The 22945-nt window shown below is 37.3% G+C and overlaps 2 protein-coding genes across 7 annotated transcripts in view; one reads left to right on the top strand and one right to left on the bottom strand.

Moving 5' to 3' along the window:
* ITGB1BP1 (integrin subunit beta 1 binding protein 1) overlaps positions 1–22945 on the bottom strand; it is a 143594-nt gene that overhangs the window by 49464 nt on the left and 71185 nt on the right. The window lies entirely within an intron of this gene.
* ASAP2 (ArfGAP with SH3 domain, ankyrin repeat and PH domain 2) overlaps positions 1–22945 on the top strand; it is a 93126-nt gene that overhangs the window by 8144 nt on the left and 62037 nt on the right. For 4 of the 5 annotated variants that reach the window (XM_069805830.1, XM_069805827.1, XM_069805826.1 and 1 more), the window contains exons 2-3: positions 15749–15821; positions 19786–19931. In XM_069805830.1, the coding sequence (XP_069661931.1) occupies positions 15749–15821; positions 19786–19931 (219 nt within the window). Of the gene's footprint in view, positions 1–3722; positions 3744–15748; positions 15822–19785; positions 19932–22945 lie in introns of those variants that run through there. The other variant, XM_069805829.1, reaches the window with a different exon arrangement.

Genomic DNA, 22945 nt, shown 5'->3' with positions numbered 1-22945 from the left:
TGCATAGAAGACAAACTGAAAGGTTTAGTATCATGAGTGGATGTGACTGAGGAAGACTGTGTTTGTCAAAGCCAGAATGTTGAAATAATCAAAATTAAATTATGAGATCATGGGTAGAAACCTTAGCTTAGAGTGAAAGGCTATATTTTAGAGATACTATGCAGAAGGGGTGTACATCGTTGATGATAAACAGGTTTCAGTTTAAGAGAACCCATTGGTTATGGTCTGGTAAAGTGGGCTGTCTGCTAACACCGCAAGCATGGAGGAATAGTGCAAGAGGAATAAAAAAGAGCTGTATTTCAGACACATTATGTTCAGGCATCTATGATGACAAGCCAAGATGCTGACTTTTACAGAAGGAAACAGACAGAAGCAGGAGAAGTTAATGTGAGAATCACTGATTTAAAGGCAGGAATCAAGTGGATGTTGTTGATCAGACTGGAAACAAGTGAAGTGTTTGTTGAATAGTTGGGGCTCAATTCATTGTGTGCTAAAAGCAAAACAAAAAGCAAAAACAAGGCAAAACGAGAAAAAATTGTATTTAGAGAAAAAGTCATTAAACTGAGAGCTGGTGAGGTCAGCAGAACTGAAGAGTTTATGTAATAAAGCATGAAGAATGTTCATGAAGTATCCCAAGAAAGGGGAAAATTATGGGAAAAACTACAGACTTGAAACACCCCAAGAAGAATGTCACAAATGAGCAGAGCCTGTCAAAAATGGGAAGAAAAAGCCAGGTAGTCAGAAGAAAGTTTTTCATTAAAGAGTATGTGTAAAGATAAAAGACAAATTTGCAAAAGTCAAGTTTCTTTAGGAATGACAGCAAGCAGTAAAGAAAACAAAAACACTCTTCAAGCACGTAGCATTGTGAGGAGAAAAAGAAAGGATAATACACAGTTAGAATGTAGTAGTATTAAAGATAATGTAGGTACTGCCAAATCTAAATGAGTGCTCTGCTGCAGTTTTTGAGCTCAAAGTATGGGAGAAGGTAGAATGGATAGTAAGAATAGAGATGCAAGTCACCAAAGCAACAAACAAAACCGTGAGCTGAAAGCACTCAGTTTGTTGGGGCTGGTTAACTTATTTTCCAGGATTCAGAAAGAACTAGGATGATGACTAGCAAATACTGCTGACAAATCCTGTAAAGAATAGGATGATATGTGATTAAAGCACAGAGGGTTAAAAAAGCAGGGATGGAGAGAAAAGGAGAAGTATTTACAGCTAGTAAAAATGATTGCAAAGGATGCAGAAATGCAGACCATGACTGTTAAATCAAGGAGGAGATATGTTCTTCTCAAAGATTGCAAGTATCCCTGGATGAGTGGCAGGCTAGCAAAGTAACCAGTTCCCATTCCTGCTTCCAGAAATGCTTGAAAAATACTGTAAACAAGTATTTACAGCAACTGTCACTGCTATGCAAGAAGATGGTACTTTCCCATTTGCTTTCATTTTTTAAGTTGTAGCATAGTCAGATGTGCAAGAACTTCACATCAGGAGAGTTTATGTGGCTCCTTGTTTATACTTGCATCAGTGCTGGCAATTTCTTATGGAAAAACAGAATTACTGACAATCATACTTGTAAAGCTGTAGAGGGTGATTACACCCGGGTTTCATGTAAAGTTAAAAATCTCTGCTTTGGTCCATTTTAATGGAGACAGATTCTGCCCCCTCCCCAAACCCAGCTAGAAAATGTATATCAAGTTATGGGACAAACAGAAGTTTGGTGCTCGTAACTATTGATTTTATTGCAAGCTGATGGTAGGATTGTTTCTCTTTTTTTCCTGGCCTTTTACCCACGCAGTCTCATGTTTGTTAGCACAAAGCTCCAGCTCTTCTGTATGCAAAATGCTTACTGTATGCAGTTGTTCTTTTATGTGGACTAAATCCAGACTTCTTTCATGAAGTTTACATCAGTGTAGGGATTAAGTGGAGGAGTAAATTTGGCTAGGAAACAACAAAAAATGGGAACACAGGAAAAAGTAAGACTTGGAAAGTAATAGACGGTTGACGTATCTTAAGAGGTAATATGAGGATCAGTCGAAAGTGAAGAGCAAGAAAATGGAATCTGCATTAAAGACAAACTGGGAGTTGAGAGAGTCATGCAGAGGCAGAAGTACTATGATAGCATATGAGGAGTGGAGGGTCAGGAATTGGCAAGTAGGCAGAAACATTAAGGAGGGGATAAGGAAATGCATCAAAAGTCTAAGGAAGTTCAGAGGAATCAGAATTGACAGGAACTGCAAAGGAAGGGGGGGTGCGGCAGTGTTTATGCAGGAAGTAGGATGAAAACGCCAGGCGGATAATGTGCAGGGAGGGCTAATGTGAAAAGGATCAGTACAGTAAGGAGGCAGGCAGGGATATAGGGAAGGGATAGTGATGGAGGAAAGTGGATAATGGTAGTGTCATAGCTACATCCTACCCTATACTTTAGGAGAGTGGAAGAAGAGTTCTGCATGTTATATATCCAGAAAATGGGACATAGTACTACGTATTATGCAGACTTTATTAGCTGTTATATATATCTCAGTTTTATTTGGAAAGAGAGAATAATTTACCTTATGGGGGAGAATTTATTGATGGAGGCGCTGAGATACAGCACTGTAACTGAATAGCTTTTTTCTTGTGAGCAATGCTGCTTTGCAGGAAATAAGCTTGGGTAGTGTGATTCAGTAGTTCTCATCTAGAGTAGTAAGCTTTGTTTTCAAGTGAGTAGGTGTTGGACAGAATTTGAAAAATTTGCTTCTTTGTATGTGGGAACTCTGTTTCACAGAAATATTTACTATGGAAGTGACATTGTGCAATGAAGTGTGTTTCTTTGGAGTATGATCTTTAAGAGGTGGCTGTAAAAGTTAACATGAAAGAACCTGCAGTATAAATTCTACCATCTGACTTGTTAAACCAAGAAGAAATAGAGAATTGAGAGGGAAGGCTGAAACTCTGCTCCTCATTGTCTTGGAGCAGTATGCTATATAGAACCATCTGCTGTTTGTGGACCCCTCAGCTATCCCTGATTAAAGATCAGATTATCAATGTAGTTCTAGTCTGAAATCTATAATTCTGTCTAGGCATTATGCTAAGTATGTGTGTAGATACATCAAAAGAGCTGAAGTGATTAGAGCCGAACAAATTACTTTTATGTTCCTGAAAGCTTTGTTCTGCATTTAGAAGGCATATAGGAAGGGGAAAAAAGGAGTGGAGTGATGTGAACATTCATACAGATTATTTTCTCATGTTTTATGGTTTCTGTTCTTTGTTAGTGAAAGATTTCTTTCCTAGGATATGCAATTTCATGGAAACTTAGACTGTATTCTAGGGAAGTCAACTTAGAAATAAATGCATTTACTAATCATTTTAAGCCCCTTCAATCAAACAGGATTACTGTTTGGCTATAGCAATAGGAGTGGAAATTTCCTTAGCACATGCAAAAACAGAGCCCCTGCTCTGTTGTCACATGCAAAACATGCAGTATAGAGTCTTGCAAGGCACATGTTTTTAATCATTTGTTTGTTTTCCAGACCTGTAGGTGTATGTTACACAACAACAGAAAAAATAACCAGCAGAGTCCTCCTACACTTTGAGCTCCATGTAGACTAGATGCTAGCGGCGCTGAAGAGAGTAGCATTGAAGAAGCAATGAAGTAGTAAATCTCTTGTAAGCTGCTTTTTGTTTGGTTTCATTCATTCTTTTGCTTAGTTCATTCTCTTCTGTTGCTTAACTGCTCTGGTTGTGGATGACAAGCTTTTCACGTAAGTATCGTCAGTCAGTCTTTCTGTGCTAGGGATGGAGTAGTAGGGTTTGCCACTGCCTTTCCTGTCCCCCAACCCATATGGATGTGGTGATCGTGCAAGGACGTGTGGTGCTTGGTTACATATAGATTGAGGCATTTGTCTCTTCAGTTTCAGTCAGTTGATTCAGTAGCTCTTTCCTATTTCTTTTAAGAACACACCAAAAGTGCTCAGAGGCCTGGACCTGCTTCTCTGTTCTAAACTGCTTCAATTTTAAATACAGAAGTTGTTCAGTGTTTTGTCTTGGGTAGCAGCTGTGTACAAATTTACCTTCCTAATCCTCAGTGGTATAGGGAAGTACTGTTTGCTCCATTTTGTAGGTATCTTCTATGTGCATGAACTCCCTAATTACTTTGGCAAAGGTCACCCTGGGGGGAAAGCTTTTAGTTTTACATCAAATATGATGTAAATGGGTATTTTATATCTACTGTTTGGTACACTAATAATTGTGTGACTTAAGATTCACTTACACTTCTAGGAAGCTCACCTTCATGACAGGAGTGCCTGAACTGTTAATTTCAGTTATACTTTAAGCTGTTGAAATTCCAGCAGAATTTAAGATCATTGTTTTCAAGACTGTAATAGTGTCTTGAGATTTCTCTAGTCAGACACCTAAAATGAATGACAATATATGACAGTTTGGATGCATTCATTCATTTAAAAATTCCCAAATGGAAATTAATAGAATATTATGTTTATGCGTTTATACAAGAACTCAAGCTCTTTACCAATAGCTACAGCATGACAAATCATCAACAAAATGAAATTAGTGCGATTTCTTTTTTCCATTTAACCACAAGAGGAAGATACTGATGTTATCAAATGTTTGATGGCCATAAGTGGGTTAATCTTATATTTGCATTAGCTGCTGTTAATTATGCTGTCATGCAGTTACTTTAATGGGGAAAAAAGTTTTAATGCTGAGAGACCATGCAGAGATTTTTTTTGAACATGGTATTCTGAATTATAGAGAGGTTGGAGTGAAAATCACAGGCTGAAGTCTGGAAGCTGCTATAGAATACAAATAATTTTACAGTGTTTCAAGAGAAAATGAGTTTTATCGTTTGACAGTGGGCTTTCATGTAAGAACTGGCGAATGAGAAAGGTTAACTATACAAAATGTATTAAATTGTAAAAGGAAATAACTCTCCACTGAAGAAAACTAAGCTGTAGTAATGAATATGCCACCAGTGTTATAGATTGATGCCTTTCATAAACTTCTACCCTAATAATAGAGAGGTGATGTCTGATGTATTGCTTTACCTCTGCTTATCCTAATTTTGACAGCTGGTTCAGTGTTTCCCTAGGAATACTTGGTACATTTGAGGTGATTTGTCTTTGTCTCTTCTGGAGTGCCCTCTAGTTACCTGCCATTCTTTGTTGTGGGAGTATGGTGTCCTAAAAGTTCCAGGTGTATCATGAACTAGATAAAAGTTTGTGTGCCTTTTATTCCCTTTCAGAATGGCCCCCCTCATATATATCTCTGCCAAAGATGTTTGTAATACAGATTTTATTATTTATTTCTGTTAAGAAGTTCTCAGAGGCCTGTTAAGATTGAGGTTTGATTGTGCTACGTTGATGTAGACTCTCTTCTTTTCTTGGTTAATTTCTGGTCCCTAGAATTATTGGATAAATAAAGAAGATAAATGAAGAAAAACTCAAAGGAGTGCTGGATGGGGAGGGATAGGTCAGTTTATGGCATCCGGTTGATATGTGCACACGCCACAAAACTTTTCATTTTTAGGGTAAAGTAAGTGCATCATATATAGGGAAAACTTACTATTTAGTTTTTCTTCATTTTGTAGAGATTGCAACTGGGATATTTGCCCATTTCAAGTACAGGGTTTCAAGACTACTAAAACCAAATTAGACTATTGATACAGGAACTTTTGAGCATCTGGAAAGTGTTTTGCTTGTTGAGTACTCCCATAAATAACAAAATTCTCTAGTTAAAAGGCTTGTCATATGCAGTATAAAAGGGCATTATGTTCTGCAAAGATTAATTCTCGTTGGCTCTGATGGTGTATAAAAGGACTTAATACTAGGGAAAAGAGTACTGAATTGAGAAATCTGCAAAAGGAAAATCCCATCAGGCTAGTTCATTGTAAATGCTGTTGAGTGGTGCAGGGTGAGGATCAGCCTCTTCCAACAGCTGGGCTCCAAACCATGAAGGGCTTTGATGGATGCTGACAGCAGACAGAAATGCAAAAACGTGAAGCTAGAGAAAAGTTTCTTGCAGGCGGAGGACCAGAGAATTTTGACACGGGTAAAGGGGTGGTAAAGTTTACTTGGCTGTTCAAGACAGTCCTCACTGGAACTTTATCTTGTTATCTATGTTACTTTGTTTTACATAGTGATATATCTTAGCATGTTGAAGCATGTAATACTAAATACATAGATATGGATATCAGAAATTGGCTAGTGCAACTGAAAAATTAAACAACAATTAAATAATAAATAAGGGAGTTTTATTTAAATACCTTTTGTTTAAAAATGAGCCACCGTAAAGAGGAAGTGCATCAAGTCTATTATGTTGCTTATGAGATCTGTATGTGAAGTCCAGTCATCTTGTCTTTGAAAGCAGATAGCTGCAATGTTGGTGGTGAAATTATGAAAAGAGAAGGAAAATGTATTTCTCAGTATAAAATGCAGGAGGTGGATGTGTTCTGGAGAAATAGTTAACATAAGTGGCCTCTGTTCTTTTCTCTTAGGCAAGAGGTTTTATTATACAAAAATGCTTGGTGCCCCGTCCCATCCCATCCTGTCCCCCCCCGCTTAAGTATCTCTTGCATTTCCAATTTAATGTAGCTAGGGAAGTGTGTGGAAATTGAATGATTAATACACAAATACAGCACCTTTTTTGTTCAGTGTGCAACAGTACCATGTAGTAACATGTATTAATGATGTAAGATTTTGTAGGTTCTGAACCTCTTGATTTAGGGTTTCTCTTTGTTGATAGAAGTGGTTTGTTAAAGAATTCTTTTAGGCATCACTTCTTTGTTTTAATAAAAAATGAAGTCATTATACAAAGTCGTCATGCTCAGTTGTGGGTTTTGTATACAACATTGAGGAGTGTCAAATTTTCCCATCTTTTACCTTTGCAACAGAATTACCTTTTATTAATTTCCCAAAGCAGCTGTATTACCTCTTTCCACTATGCATACCCTTAGCTGTATGCACGATAGTTTAGAGCCAAAATGTTTACTACGTTTTTCTGCCAGATTGACCAGTGCTTGTTCAAACAGATTGCCTTGGCATTGGGCCCACAAGAATGACAAACCCAGATGCTGGAGAAATAATGCTTTTGAGGAAAGGGACTTTGCAGAGACAATTCTGCCATAAACCCTATCATTTTTATCGCATGTCTGTCTCTGTACCTTCACATTCTCTTTAAGCAGGCAAGTCTTATGCCTAAGAGCTTATTTATACAAATTAACTGTCATAGCTACTATATAATATAATGTTCTAGAACACTTCTTCACATGCACACTCCAAATAAAGTAATTACCCAAAGCTAAAGTTTTAAAAATTATTATTCTTCTAGAATACGTTCAGAGGCTGGAATGCCTTGCCCCAAACTATGCCTGTGAAGGTTTCTTCTACCCTTTGTATCAGTCCCTCCCTGAATGTTCCAGGTGATCAGTGGAAGGAAACTGGAGAGGATTTAGAAAAGAAACTAATACATGGAGGGAGGAAATGACGTAACAGTAGGAGAATGGAAAGAGGGTTTTGGAGGGGAATAACATAATGTAGGAAGCTTTTTACCACCTTCTGTAACAGAAAGGTGGATTGAGGCCAGCAGTGTAGACGGTTCATTTCTAATAGAAAAATAACAAACTGAGATAGAATGTCTGTGGATATCTCTGATCTTTTGAGTCGCAGAGGATTAATTACAGCAAGTATCAGATTGCCTGTAAAGATACACCAGAAAAGCCAAATGATTGTGCTTGCTGGGTAAGACTTCAAAACTTGATACTGCTACTTTTTAAACAAGACCAGTCCAGTAAGGCACAAGAGCTGGTTCGTGCTCTGCTGTATCTACAGTAGTTATTTGATCACTTATCTTTTCCTTACTAACTGACCAAGGTTCTTTGTGCATCCTTTTATTTTTGGGAAGGACATTCCTATTTGTGTTCAGCATTTGCAGCAGCCTCTCACATTATTACTTACTCTGAAATACTGGAATAGGTGAAGTACGGAAGGATTTATGGCTGTTGAGTAGCCCGATATGTTAATGCAAATTGCTAAAATTGAGAGTGAGATTAGATTTTTGTTTTAAAGATATAATGGTTAAGATAATTGTTTATATTGGATCTAAAGTCAGTATGTTGATATTTTATTTGTATCTTTGTCAGTTAGATGTGCAGTATGGGGAAGAACACATAGTTTTCCTGTCTCCAAGATTATTTTTCAAATTACTTGACAATTTATTTCCCAAAATTTTGTAACTGCTTTAGCGGTACTTCCAAGCATTTTTGTTGTTGTTGTTCCAATGGACTCTTTATTTAAAAAAAAAAAAAAAAAAAGGAAAAAAAGTTACCATACACTTTTCACAAATTCAGATCCAATTCTATGAATACTTTCAGCAAAAACCCCATCTAAATAACCCAAAATGTGAAACAGTTAATTCTAGCATTTCTAAAATGAAGCTGCTGCAGATAGGAAGAAAGGAATGTATTAGAGACTTTCAACTGTTTTAAATAAAAAAATAGAGCAAAGATGATGGCTGACTCCTTCCCCTTCCTCCCTCATTACTTCCCGCAGTAGGCTGTCACACTCATAAGGAGCTGCGAGAAGTCAAGTTTAGGTTTTTTTTCTTTCCCTTGTCTGGAGTTAGAAAGCTTGGGCTTCTTGTTTCTCTTGAGAATAGCCTGTTGGGCTATGTAGTGTTTCTGGTTGAGAGTGTCTCAGTCTTTTCTTTTTAAACTGACTGCTGGAAACTGGGAGATGGATGTGTATGTGCTTTTCTTTGCTTGCTGCCCTAAACATCTGCTGTTGTATCACACTACTGATAGAGGATATCAGGTTAAATGGAGTGTTGATCTGACCCAGAATGGCTATTTTTCTGTTCCTCTACAGATAAATAGTTATTTTCTGGGCCACAAAGAAATAAGGCACTGGTGTAAGGACACTTACATGAGATAAAAACACAGACTTCTGCGGTAAGTTTGACAGAAAATATGTTTCATGAACATCTAACCACTTGAGTTTGGGGACTCTATTTATGCTGCTACTGCCCTGTTTTTCCCCATACCCTTTGTTTCTGTAAAAGGTGCCAAAATCATCTTTGGGATGTCCAATTACTCAGTTTCTGCCTTCCTGCTTTTTTTCCCTCCCCCAATTAAATATGATAAAAATAGAACAGTTTGTTTTCCCCCCACTCCACTGAAAAGAGCAAATAACACATTCATTTTATGTGCCAACCTGAAATGTATTAAATGTATTTATTAATTTGAGCCAATACCCCTTCCAGAAGAAGGAAGCCTATATATTGCACAAATCCATTTAGACTATATAGATTTTTGGATTGATGCTAGTTTTGAGTTGGGTTTTTTTGCGGGGGGAAGCAGCAATTAAATGCTTGAATGTTGTATTTCCCAGTGGGGTTAAATCTTTCTAGGCGATGTGAAACAGACTTGGAACAGCTTTGTTGTTATTATTTTAAAGTGTCAGGGCAGATTGTGGCATATGAAGTAGGACGTAGAATAACATTTCAGGAAGTTTCAGTAACCTCGGACTGATTTCGTCTTGGTGAAATGGGTCTGGTTCTAATTAGTTGGCACATTTTATTGTTCAGAGTAAAAAGCTTTGAGGCAGTTAAAATGGAAATTGGCCTTTGGCAAGTGAAACTGGACATTGTTCCTCCATAAGGAAAAAAGCTTTACTACTGATCACTGGTAGTTGAGTCCTTCTTTCTCTAGTGTTCATCTTAAAAGCTGTGTTTTCTTCTGTTTATTTTGTTACGCTTGTTGCTTTCCCTGTTATACTTATTGCAGGCATGTTTGTTGCTAAATTCTCCTGAGGCATGTAGAACTTTAAAATACGTTGTGTAATGATTTGACTTGTTGCTTCTACACTCTATATGGGCCTCAGAAATACATTTACTTCATTATCGGAATTTTGAAATTTTCAGCCTGTGGCACCCCAAATACCTAATGCTTGTATTACTGAATACCTTGTGAAAAATACATTAGCAGTATGTCCAAAGCATATCTGTGATGGCTGACAAAATGTTAGCCTCAGCTTGCTAGAAAAAAAACAACATGAATTACAATTTTTAAAAGATTTGCATATTGCAGGTAATTTTAGGGTTGGGGGTTTTGTGGGGTATATGATCATGTGTGGTAACTGCACAGTGATAAACTAGTTGAAGCTACAGCAAGAAAAATGAAAAATGACAGCTTTTTCAAGCGTGGCAAATGAACTTAGACATCTTTTGTAATTGTTTTCACTGTGTGGCCTTAGGTTGTAAGGTAAAACAGTTTTCAAACTGAATCATGTTTCTATCCCGTTTTAAGAGAGATTAGCTATTGCATTTTGAAGAAGAGTACTGATGTGAGCACCGGGTTTGATAATAAATTTCCTAATATTCATGTATTTTAATCCAATATTGCCATTTATTTAGAAGCCTTGAAATTCACATCAGGATAACAAGATCAATACCAGGCCTATCATAACATACTGTTTTAGACTTGTCAAACAAGTGATCTCTGTGATCTCTGGATATGCTACAGCAACACCACATAGATTCTGATATAAAAAGTAATTCACCTTAAAAATGGTTTTAGAAGATTAACATTAGAAGTCACATAAAAATAAATGAACAGAAGACATAAATACTGCATTCAGAAAAATATTGCACTGAGAAGGGCACAGTCAGGAAGGTCACTTTTGAGTTTGTTTCAGTTCACACTGCATAGAACCACTTCTACAATAAAGTAGCTTCTTTTCTAATGTACTGTATAGAATGTGGTGGTTTTTTCCCTAAATCAAAGGTCAATTTACTGTTTTTAACAAGAGGGAAGTCTGAGTGCTCATCAGTAGAGTGGGACTATGAAAATTATTTATATGGCCTCTTTGACTACATTGCACTGAAATAAACAGATGCCAAAATAAACAGTCTTGCAATAGAGTTTTCTGAGTCAAAACTAGCAGCATTACATGAGAGTACAAAACGATTCCACTATCTGAATTACATAGTCACTTGTTTTCTGGTTCAGAGATTTACTGGGCATTTTAAGTGGGTAAAAAGAAATGCTAGAATATGCAATGTCAGAAGCCATTTTAAATTTCACTGCTTCTAAAACCGTACTAAAGTGCACAAAACAGTTGAATTAGGGGAGGGTAGCATTTTGGCGTGTGTGTGCATTGGTGTGGTGTGTGTATATTTATGAAATAAATACAGGATCAAAAATTCAGAGTATAATAAAGCTACAGCTGTATTTAAACTGATTTCTAAGTGCTAAGATTTGGACAAAGAAAAGGATGAGAAAATATGAAGAATGGAACTAAAGAGCTAACATTTTCAAATTTTATGCTGAAATGACTCCTTTGAAACACTAGTTGTGAATAGGTGCCAATGTCTTTCATTTAAACAAAGGCAAAGTCCCCCTCCCCATTTTTTGGTCTATAAGCAAGACTAAAATACAGCATTAAAGATACAAAGTTCTTCAGTATTTTGTCCGTTAATCTGTAGGCATACGTAGCCACTCTTAAATGCAGCATTATCAAAAGATTTTGCAAAGGAATGGAGGACTAGAAGAAACCTCCTACAGGAGCAAGTCTTAATTTCTTACCACGATAGGAAACAACATAATAATCTTTCATAAATTTATTCAGGTCCCTCTTGAAATGGCTAGGTATCTGTTACCCTTTATCCTCTGTTTGGAAAGGTTTCCAGAATTGGATTTGTTTTTCCCAATTTCTAGTCACAGTTTGTTCAGGTACAGCTTTTACTCAGCTGTTCTTATACTAACATTATTTTTTAGCTTAAATATTTCTTTTTCTTCTTTGTTACCACCAGTAAGGAATTTAGGTAGGACCCTTTCCATTCAGGAGAGAGGAGGCTACCTACAGCCTATCTGTGAGGGTAACTGAACAAGCACAAGGTATAGGCAATCAGTGTCATATTATCCAAACAAAATCCTACTGATCGTTAGTTCCCTAGATGATAGCCCAAACACCTTGAGTGACTAGGGATCATTTCGGGAAGGCAGCCAGTTCTTCCTACATTTCGTGTTTTTTAATTTTTTTTAAAATTATTTATTTATTTAAGCATGTTGTGATTTTTTTGTTTGTTTATTTAATGAGTACATTCCAATTCCCTCTAGCTATCTGCTTGACCTAGCCGATTTTAAGTTTACTACAGCTTATTCCCAGTAATGTAATTATAAAACCAGAGCAGTTCAAGAAAGACTTTTTGTTCCATTCCATGCTTCACATACTAGCAGATGAAAGCAACACCTACATTGCCTCCCATTTTGTCTGTGTAATTTCTCCATAAGTGTTTATCAGAGTCAAAAATCCAGTGGTTGAGAGAGACATGTAAGCTGTCAAGACCAACATTTTGGACCTTTTTTGCATTTCAAAGAGTATGTAGTATTCAGTGAGGTGGGGTTTGGGATTTTGTTTGTTTTGTTTGTTTCCTTGTCTTTGGGGGAAGATGATCTCCTGTATCTTCATGGTTTTGTTTTTCATGGCTATACCACTTTGGCACCCTGCAGTGATACTGCAAACATCTGGTAAACTAGATCCCTATATTCTCCTTAGTTTTTTCTGACTGATCTCCGAGTTCGTATATGTATTTTTACCTTGGATACACAACTTTGCAGACTTTACTGTTGAATTTCTTCCCATTCTCATTAATCACATAAATGAATTGAATCGACAGTAAAGTGCTCATATTTTAAAGAGTGAAACATAGTTTATTTTTGTGAGTTTGTTCATTTTGCTAATTACAATATACTTTTAGGTTTTATATGCAAATGAAATTGCATGGAGTACTGACTGTCACAAATGACTTCAATTCCTCACCTTTTTTGGTTGGGTTTTTTTTTTTTTTGACTGGGAGAGGGAAGAAATAACCACTTGAGTCTATGTTGCTTTGATACAAAGGTAGGATAGTTTGCTACTGGGATAATTTTTCTCTGTTTTTTATGGCTTTTGGAGTGGATCATCTACCTCAACAGAAGCTGAGCTAAGTTCTCAGCTAGCAAAGTCAGTGTTAGTCAAGGTGGTGTTTAGCCTGCTCCAGTCTTATTGGTTCCCTGGATGTTTCAGCATTGTTATACAGGCTCGGTGTCTGTTATCACCATAAAAATGTGGTAGCAGTTCCCAGAAAGACACACAGCCTGTTCTGTTGTGGTGACTGAATATGTGAAGAAATGTCAAGACTAATGTAATGCTAAGGGTTAAAAAAGATGTAGCTGGTAAAGATAACAGCATAGTAAAAGTGCTTGCCACACTCATGCAGCTACTGAATTCTTGTTCAGAAATGTCCCTGGAGGATTCTTCAGCAGGAGCACCTGGATATGTTGGTCCTCCTACTCATTCCTGTTTTTCCTGTTGTCTTTTCTGTTGGGTTGTATCAAGGGACTACCTGTTAGCCAGGGTTGGAAAGCTGACCCAACTGAAAAATAACTTTTTTTTCCCCTTTGCATCATTTTAAACATGGATCACTTCTCTTCTGCAATTTATGACACATCCCTGCAAGCACTTGCAACTGGCACAGCTGAAAAGGCAGGCAGGGGAAGAAGGGAGGACCCTAGGAAGCCTGACCTGGCAGTCCTGTACATTTTCACCACACTAGGGCTTTAGGTTTTGCTCATTCTGGAGACCTCAGTACTGTCTGTGGGGCTTTTTTTTCCTGTCATCCTTGTTTTGATTTTTTACATAGGCCGGCTGGCTGAGATAGCTAGATGCTAGAATTGTCATCATTGGTATGTTAGGGACATTAGCTATCATTCCTCTTGGACCCTGGCTATGCTGTGCCTTACAGGTTTGCTCTTCTGCTGCCTAATCCCAGTGAAAGCAGGACTTGGTTGAGAGAAGTTGCAAACCAAAATGATGACTTTGGTTGAGGAAGAGGACTTGAAGTTTTTCCCTTACCCAGAGTCTGTGTTTCCTGAGTGAGGCAGTCGTGGGCCAGAAGATTTTATGAATCCATAGGTCTATCTGGATCCCTGACCACAGTAGTACAAGTGGTTCATAATTCATGCAATGCATGTATCTTTCCAACACTTCTCTTTTTTAAGAAGTACTGTCTTCTTTTTTTTCTTCTCTCCCTCCCCCAAACTAAGGTGCGGAGGTCAAATAATTTGTCAACTGCACATGCAAATCTGAGACTTATCTGGGAACTGAATCTGTAACTTTTCAGTCTCTGGCCATCAGGCTTCTCTTTCGACTGTTATTTATATTACTTGTAGTTGGAGACATACTTTTTGCTTTGTCTCCAAGAGGGTAGTTGCCTTTGATGCAGTCATCGATGAAATTTTCATTCCTCTGTAGTCAGCTGATCAGTTGGTGCTTTTCTGAGATTATTTTTAGAAATCAGCAAATACACAATGAGGGAGTTTAGTTCGTGTACTCCCATCCAGACAGTTGACTAATCTAACCTTTGAGATCGCACTGTTTACAGGTTTGTTATAGTGGATGCAATTCAGATTGCTGAAGAGGGTGAATAGAGCTGTGTGTGACTTTTATGGGCTTTCTTAGGGCTTTTTTTCCCCTTCCTCTGTTCTTCAGAATTCCAGGTGAAAAGGCCTCTGCATTTCTCCTGCTAATGTTTCAGATGTGAACTATAAAGATGCTGGAGGTAAAACTTCCAATGGATATATCTGTACCATGACACTATAACATTAATGTTAAGGCAACATCCAAAACTGTTGGTTTCCGTGGAATGCTGCAGAGATTTTGCCCAGCTATTTGTGGTCTGAATGGATTCAGTTTAAGAATACTCCCGTAAATGTGAGGGATAATATTTCTTTTTGCATTCAGTTTGTTAAAATAATTGGATAGGGTCCTAGGGACTGACTTTTCCATGTCATTTCTCTTACACAAATTATTAACAATAAAACAACAGTAGGTCAGATATGTAGCTGCTGTGATTCACTGAAATATTTTGAATGAAAACTGGAATGAATTTGGTGGGTTTTGTTTGTTTTTTAAGTATCTATCATGTTAAACAGCTCTTGGCGTAGTACAATTTGTAGTGTTTGGTATTGTTCTTCAGTGGGGTCTAAAGACATCACCATCTCTGGAACTCATACTTAAATTTTCTTGCAGTTTCACAAAGGTTGGTGTTTGGGTTTGGGTTTGGTTTTTTTTTTAGTAACTTGTGTAACCATAATTCTGCATCTCTGTTCTGGAACAACTGTACATTTTTGGGTCTGCCCATATTTCACTTCAGTAAGCAAAATGATTGCCTGCTTCCACTTCTTTCTTTGAAAAAGCTTTGCCTAGTGATAAAATGTGTGAAAGATACTTGAGACATATGCAATTTATTTTTTTTCAGCACAGCAGTGAGAAAGTTTATATGGTTGGGAGTGCAATTCATTAACTAAATTATTCAGGAAAACTGAAATTAAATTCCATTTTTAATATTCTGCCTGGGGAAGTGATACTGCTTGTTTCTTCAGCAGTGTCAGAACATACAATAGGTTGAAACTGTTTTAAACTTCTTTAATATTTTAACATAGGAAGAAGATATTGTGTAAATAGTTTCATTTCAGATGCTGCTGTGTATACGTGCTGCTGGTCATCAGCAAAAGAGGGAGGATGTATTTCTGTGGACAAGGGGACAGAATAGGTTGTATGGATGGTGATGGGAGCAACTGGCAAGTAATCTATTAATTACAGAAATAAAATTAACTAACATAATAGTGTTATAATTACAGAAGGTTTCCAGGGCACAGGTTTACCAGGGGACAATCCAATAGTTTACATTTAATTTTTCTCTTTTGTTCTAGGCTCTGGATGTTGACCGAACTGTTCTCTATAAAATGAAGAAATCTGTCAAAGCCATAAACATATCTGGTCTGGGTAAGTACATAATAATTCCTGGTAGTTTATATTGGTGAAATTGGAGGATTTAAACAGTCAGTTGTCTTACTGAATCAGAAAGAGTTATATGGGTAACTCTGAGAAGAGAAAAATTTACATTTTAAATAGCAGTCTTGAACTAGCTGCTTGATGATGAGCTTAGTAAGCATGAATTTTTTCGAGGTAGCTGAAGCTATCTAGCTGGCATACTGCTACCAAGTGGGGAAGCTGTGCTCTCCTCTTTCTACCAGGTCTGGGCTACCTGCTCCTTCTGCCACCCCTGGTGCTTGGCAGATCCCTTGATGAGATTTTTAGCTCATAAAGCTGCATAGGCAGTGAAATCAACTGGGATTAGATGAGCACCTGAAATGGTAAGACACATATATCATCGAGAGCTGAGGGCATGGGAGTGGTGAAATTACTCTCTTTGGCAGCAGTAAGAAACTACATTGGCTCTACTGCTTTGTGAAACCTCACCCTTCTGGTGGCTTCCAGTTATGTACGTTGAGAACTTCATGACAAGAGAGAGCTGATGAGCTGCAAAGTCAGATATTTCTCTTACAACACTGATAAAAATACAAACAACTATTGCTGCATGCGTTTTTATGTGTGCCAATCTCATGGAGTTTTGTGTGTTTATCTTTGAAAAAATAACTGAAGCTTTTGTTTTTGTGGATCAGCAGCATTTTGTAAATAAGCAGCGGCATTTGTTTTTGTGGATAAGAAACAGCATTTTGTTTGCATTTGTTCTCGCTTTGCAGTTCATAGCAATTACAGCTAACAAAACCTATATTATATGCAAAATGGATAGGCCTGGCGACCTTGGAGAGCCACCAATATCTGACAGAACTTGTGGGCCTGTTGGTGTTCAGATACAAGGTTATAACAGGAACTGCTGTTATGGTGTAATTCTTCTTGGCTAATTGAAAAGGAAGTTCCTTCTTGCCTAATGTAATGAAGCTGTTCTCTTTGGATTGTGGAGGGTCCAGTTTAAGATTCATCTGGATCTGTGTCATCTGTTACATATTTACTTGGCACTCTTTCTTCTGTTTGGTTTTTTGTTTGGTTGGTTGGTTTTTTAATTTTTAAGTGCTTGACTATGCCTCATAATCAATGTACTTGTTACAGCATTGTAGCAAATCACTACAGTTTTTACGTAAAATCAGTACCTTGCCTAATTTTTTAAATTCATGCTGCCCAATCTTGACAATAAAGGTTTGGAAGTATTTCTCTTCCACCAGTAGAAATATCACTAACCCAGCCACTTGCCAGCCCTTGGGGTTTCTTTAGACAAAACAAAAACTGTGGCCCTGCACTCATAAAAACACAGTTACTGGATTTTTAATATAGGTTCCCTGAATATTAAGTATACATGTTTTGGCTTTCTTTTTTAATGTGTGAATTTAGAAACTGTTATAGAGGATTACATAGTGACTCCAATTTATACATAATTTAGTTTCTTACTTAAAAAAAGCCTCTAAACCCTCAAACAAACCTGGCTTAGATTTCTTTTTTTTTTGATAGATTCCAAACCTTTTGTTTGTAGAGAAACTTTTAAAATCCATCGGGAAGAAAGCACAGGGCAGGGAGAGTATTTTGGAGGGTTCCATGACAAAATACAATTTTGTGTTCTTCAGAAGCACATGTGGAGTACTAACTCAGCTGATAGTATTGCTGCAATAACTACCATCAGCATTCTGGGGAATGTCTCAGAATTGCTGTTGAGCTCCTGGTTTGTTGGCTTTCTTTAATCTGACACATAGACCCAGAAAAACAGTCCCTAGGATGCTGGGGAATAGAATACTCTTGGGGATGCTGTATGGAATAGAAAGCTCTTGTTTCCTAAGGTGAAAAGTCAGCATGGTTCAGCTGCTGATTGCACATCTAACTACAACAATTAATGGTAGCAGCCTTTTCACCTTGTTTTTAGGCAGTGGCAGCCTTCTCTTTTTGCTGCATGAATTGTGCCCTGACCTCTGCCCTCACCTGGGTTCAAATACACCAAGCTGGATGCAGGAAGCAGTAAGAATACAGAAAGCAATATGGAAATAATTCACCTTACTGGATAGCTGTGTGAACTACAGGAGTTGCAACCTGCCACATCCGGTCTTTTGCTGTCTGTACCAGTTCGTTCAAAGCTTGTTCAGGTGTGTGTATATCACACAATAGTATTAGTTGAAAATCCTTACTTCATCCTACAGCTCAGGTAGCAAAAGGTTTGGTAAGTGCGCAGCCCCTGCTGCGGATGCTGATGAAAACTAAATACAGTTCAGTGCTAGGGCTTAGTTTTTAAATTGAATGGCTATATGCAAACTATCTTTTACAGGCTGCAAATTTCAGTGCTTAAGATAGAAACTTGTAGAATTAATGCCGTTTGTGTAACTTCAAATCTGCATGCACATTATAACAGTCTTCAGTTACGTGATATTATACTACTACTCCACAGGGTTTTAGTTTCATGTATTGGAAATTAAAGAAAATTTGTAGCTACTTGAGAAATAAAGTTCTTGAATGGCTGTCCAAATAGGAATATGAACAGACAGGCTTGATTTTAAGTTGGAGCGTGCTACGTTTATTGAACGGGTTGTATAACTAATTCATAGAAATTTGGAGAAAGGGCATTGCATCAAGAATCCTTTGGATATTAAATGTGTTGACATGTACAAATGGGCTTGAAATGAAACCAGATCATTGCTTGTTTGAACAGTTAATCCTCTCCAAATAATCTTCAGGGTTTATGCTGGTCTCATGTGATGACCAAGAAAGGGTCTTTGTTCTTATTAATGCATAACTTGTTTTCTAGGATATGGGTGGTTTTTCCTGACTTCCTCTGAAGTGTCAGAAATTGGCCACAGCTAGAATAAGAACTAGGCAATGTTAACTTTCTCAGGTGCCAACTTGGTGTGCTTTGTCCATATGTGCTCAAGCTTGACATGGTCACTAAGCTTGGGTTCAGAAACACTTTTTGTTTTATTCCATACATCAAATTGACAGGGACTTCTTATGTGTGTCTACAGAAGCAAGTAATCTGGTGTTCTAGGAGTAAATCAGTAGGTCGAAGTAGTTAAGTCTGAGGCCCCTCAGATTTCCTTTGTATTTGAGTTAAGGGAACTTGCTTTAGGCCTAGATTTCATCTCATTCCCTGGGCTGAATAACCCCCCAATATGTGCAGCTCAAAGCTTTCTGAAGGGCAGAAGCATTAGCTGTGTGCTGGATGACTTGCATTGGTGCAGCCCATACAGTGATTCAGAACCTGCTGTCTCTGTTAAGCACTGGACCACTTCTGGGGCAGAGCCTCTGGTTTCATTGTCTCAGAAAGGAATCTAGTTGTTGTGAACCAAAACTGCTTTGAGAACTGAACTGGTCTGTGGTAAATGCAGACTGCTACGATTTGCTTCTGATTCCCACTGCTGCTCTGAATCGGAGAGTTAACATAGATATGGGTTTTGTCCTCATCTGTAATGTAGTTTGTAGTCCCATTTCCTAAGATGACTTGAGAGTCTTATTTGATCTATTGCCTTCTATTGTAGAGATCCAGAACTCTGCCAACACACTTGATCTCCTCTGTTTCTTTGTTCAGCACACAGTTAAAATTCGAGACCGTTAATAAAAGACTCTAGAAGTTCATTATAGGAGTTGGTAATTGTTATGTGATCTTAGCTATGGTGCAGAAATATTGTGGATCTTTCTAGAGTGGATTCCTGTCAGATGGTTGTCTTGTTTTGATGACACATTGTCCTTTGTACAGCATGTGGATAGATACACGTAAACCAGAATTAGTGAGATACGTCATACTTCTGGCATATCAGCGTTAAAATATGAATAATAAATGTTTATTGTATCAAGTCAACATTTTTAGCGAGAAATCTTCTGAAAAGTTGTGTTTTTTTAAAAAAAAACTCAGTTGTAATTTCAATAACCTTTTATCTACTGATGATATTTTCATGTTTTGCTCTTTTTGAAGCTCACGTGGAAAATGAAGAACAGTATACACAAGCACTGGAGAAATTCGGAGGCAACTGTGTTTGCAGGGATGACCCAGATTTGGGAACAGCGTTTTTAAAATTTTCTGTGTTTACAAAGGAATTAACTGCACTCTTCAAAAATTTGGTAAGAATTACTTAAGAAAAACATGTTGAAATTTTTTAAGGCCATTACAAAGGCTGTATTTGTGAATTATAACAGCTCTTCATGTTGAAGACAATTTGTGTTTTAGCAACCACTGTTCTTAAAAAATTCTTGGCTTAGGAAGATGTCTCATGGCCTAGCCTTTCACCTTGCAAAATTAAAAACTTAAAAAAAACAACCAAACCAACTAAAAAACCACAAAAAAACCCAAACCCCCAAAACAAAAAACAAATTACCACAAAAAACAAATAAACACAACAAAAAATACTCTTCCAACAATTCTCACGCCTAAAAGCTTCCCACAATAAAGTAATTATAACATGTATTATAAAATGCATGTATCAATTTCCTTTGAAATTGTGAAACCAGCAAAACCCAGCTTGGTTTACTCTGTGTTCATGTTGCTTTTACTTTACTTTTTCATGCTTTCTGTTTGTATTTATAAAGGGAGATTTTAGTGTCCCTGGAAGAGAGAGTCTCTTGCTTCTCAGGAAAACAAAATCAAACATAATGCTAAAATGACAGTAGTGTCCACTGGGGACCAATCTTGCAAATGAAGCCAGTAAGGCTTAAAAGCACTCTTCAGTGAGCCAAATGGGATGGGGCCAAATGGAAGAACTGGAGTTTTAATTACGAATGGAAAATTTTCAGCCTCGATTTCACATTAATCAGAGGGCACGAAAAGAGCAGATTCTGACTACATCCTACTAGCTAGAGGTTTCCCATGTCTAAGTAAGTCCCAAATTTACTTGAAACCACAGAACTCTTAAACCAGGAGCTATGAAGGGGAGATGACCCAGATTCCTACAAGCATTTAAAAATCTGTGCCTGCTGAAATCAATGGGATGGAGACACATCAAATGTTTTTGTGAGTCTAGACCATATGTCTGTAGTTTGCAGCCAGCTGGTCATAATCAGTTCTTTGGGGAATGTTTCCAGCTGATGGGATTTAGGGTGGTCCCATTCAGTCCCTGATGCTGTCCTCTCTTTTTACCCAATCGTGATATTGATGAGAGAGAATCTAGCCCCAAATGTATTTATCAACAGTGAAATGTATTTCATATTCATCATATTGATTTGAATATTTCTGGATGTACAATGTTACCTGAGAATAACGTATCAAAAGAGGTATCCTTATTGAGTGTGAGTCAGTCCATTATCCTGAGTCTCCCATACAGAGGTAGACTGCTCATATGGAAGGGGAAATAGAATGGGTCTTCTAATTGATACCTTCTGTTGACTAAAAACCCCTCTCTATCATAAATTAATTGCAATATGGTGACTTCATTAGGCAAATGGATCTGGGAAATGTGATGCTTAGGTGGTTTTAAAAAGCAATCTACTAAAAGCTGCACCCCCTCCCCAGAAAAACCTTTTAATGTATTGCATTTCAAGATGACTTTTAAAAGCTAATAAAAGTTGCTGTTTTACCAAAAATCTTAGCTATTTGTTCTCTTAAACCAGTAATTACTAACTTTGCAAAATGTTTCTGACAAGAATAACTTTTTCCCCCAAAACTGGAAAGGAAAATAAAAACAAAATAAATATCTATAGGAAGTGGGGTGCATATTTTTATTGCTTTTCTTATCCATGTAAGCATTTTGTGTGTCTTCTCCAAGGAATATTTCTAAATCTTTTTTGCAGTGTAATGCTTTTTCACTATCAACTATGTATCTTTGCTTCAGCTTGTATGTATAAGAGGATATGTCATAAGATAGTAGCTAAGTTCTTAGTTTTTCTCAGTTTGTTATTCTGATTTTCTCTATTTTTGAAGCAAATAATAATTTTGCATGTATGTGGTTTTGGGTTTTTTTTGTTTTTTTTTTTACATTGCAATATCACAGGCACCTTCTGTCTTCTTTAATACTGTCTGGTGAAGGACAGGTCTCTGTAAGGTTCTGTTCTTTCCTAATATGCTTCATACTGTTGAGGTTTGAAGTTTTTTGTTTTCTTCTGATTAGCAAAGGAAAACTGAAGAAGTAGAGGAACCTAATGGTCCTTGAATTTGGTGTCTCTGTAGGAAAATAGTTTCCTCCAGGAAGAAGTACGTATGAAAAAGAGATGTAAACTTCATTATTGCTTGAAAATACCATATTTATAAACAAGAATTGTAGAATTATAGAAGAATTATAAAACGAAACTATAGTTTTATGTAACTTTGCGTATTAGAAGTTAATACCACTAGAATAAATTTTTGGTAACTGGTCACTTTGAAAACCTGTTCATAAGTTGGAGGTCTAGTTTTCTAAGAGGTTGCAAGAGTACTGACCAGTGTAAAAAGTCCTATACAGTAGTTGGAAATAATTTGGGGTGCTGTTTTTTTTAATAGTCGTAGCCGTATGTGAAGCAAGCCCTACGCATTCTGACTGTGGTAAAGTATCCAACTCCGAACGCTTTAAGCATGTTGGCAGTTGAAAACACCCCTCTCTTCTAGTGATTCCTTGTAGCACCTGACATATTTTGGTTGTAAATAGTTTCATCAAAAATGTAGTCACGGCCTTACAACCTGCTACTGTTAAAAAAACATTCCGAAAGGTACTCTTTTTAAATAGACCTATCCCTGGTGTTTCATAGGGTGCTGAACTTCCACAGATTTTAGCTGAAATGAGTGGGGAATGTGCAAGGAAGTGAGAGGACATGTTCAGACTGGAACAGATGCCGAAGCTATTAACACTGGCAAAGCTTTAAGGCTACTGTCAAGTTTTGCTTTGTCATATATTTTGTTTTTCTTTCTAGAAGCTGATGTGTTCTGTCAGCTCTTGGCCTTGGTGGCATTTAGAGCTGTAGCTCTAAAGTGCTTCTGCAGAAAAAATTTGGTTAAACTTGTCTTTAGTAAGGTAAAAGAAAGCCATTATAAAGTTGTTCTACTTTAATAGGGGGTTTAGGTTCTTGTTTTATGTAATATTTTTAAAGGTTTCCCAGAATACTTTTGTGTTTTCGTGGTCTTACCAGGGCATCAATGTTTTAAAATACCTCATTAACAGCTGAAGGTTTTT

This window comes from Haliaeetus albicilla, chromosome 18 (genome assembly GCF_947461875.1).
Source record: "Haliaeetus albicilla chromosome 18, bHalAlb1.1, whole genome shotgun sequence".
Classification (NCBI taxonomy): domain Eukaryota; kingdom Metazoa; phylum Chordata; class Aves; order Accipitriformes; family Accipitridae; genus Haliaeetus; species Haliaeetus albicilla.
Note: the sequence above shows the minus strand (reverse complement) of the source record. Positions and strands in the feature narration are given on the sequence as shown.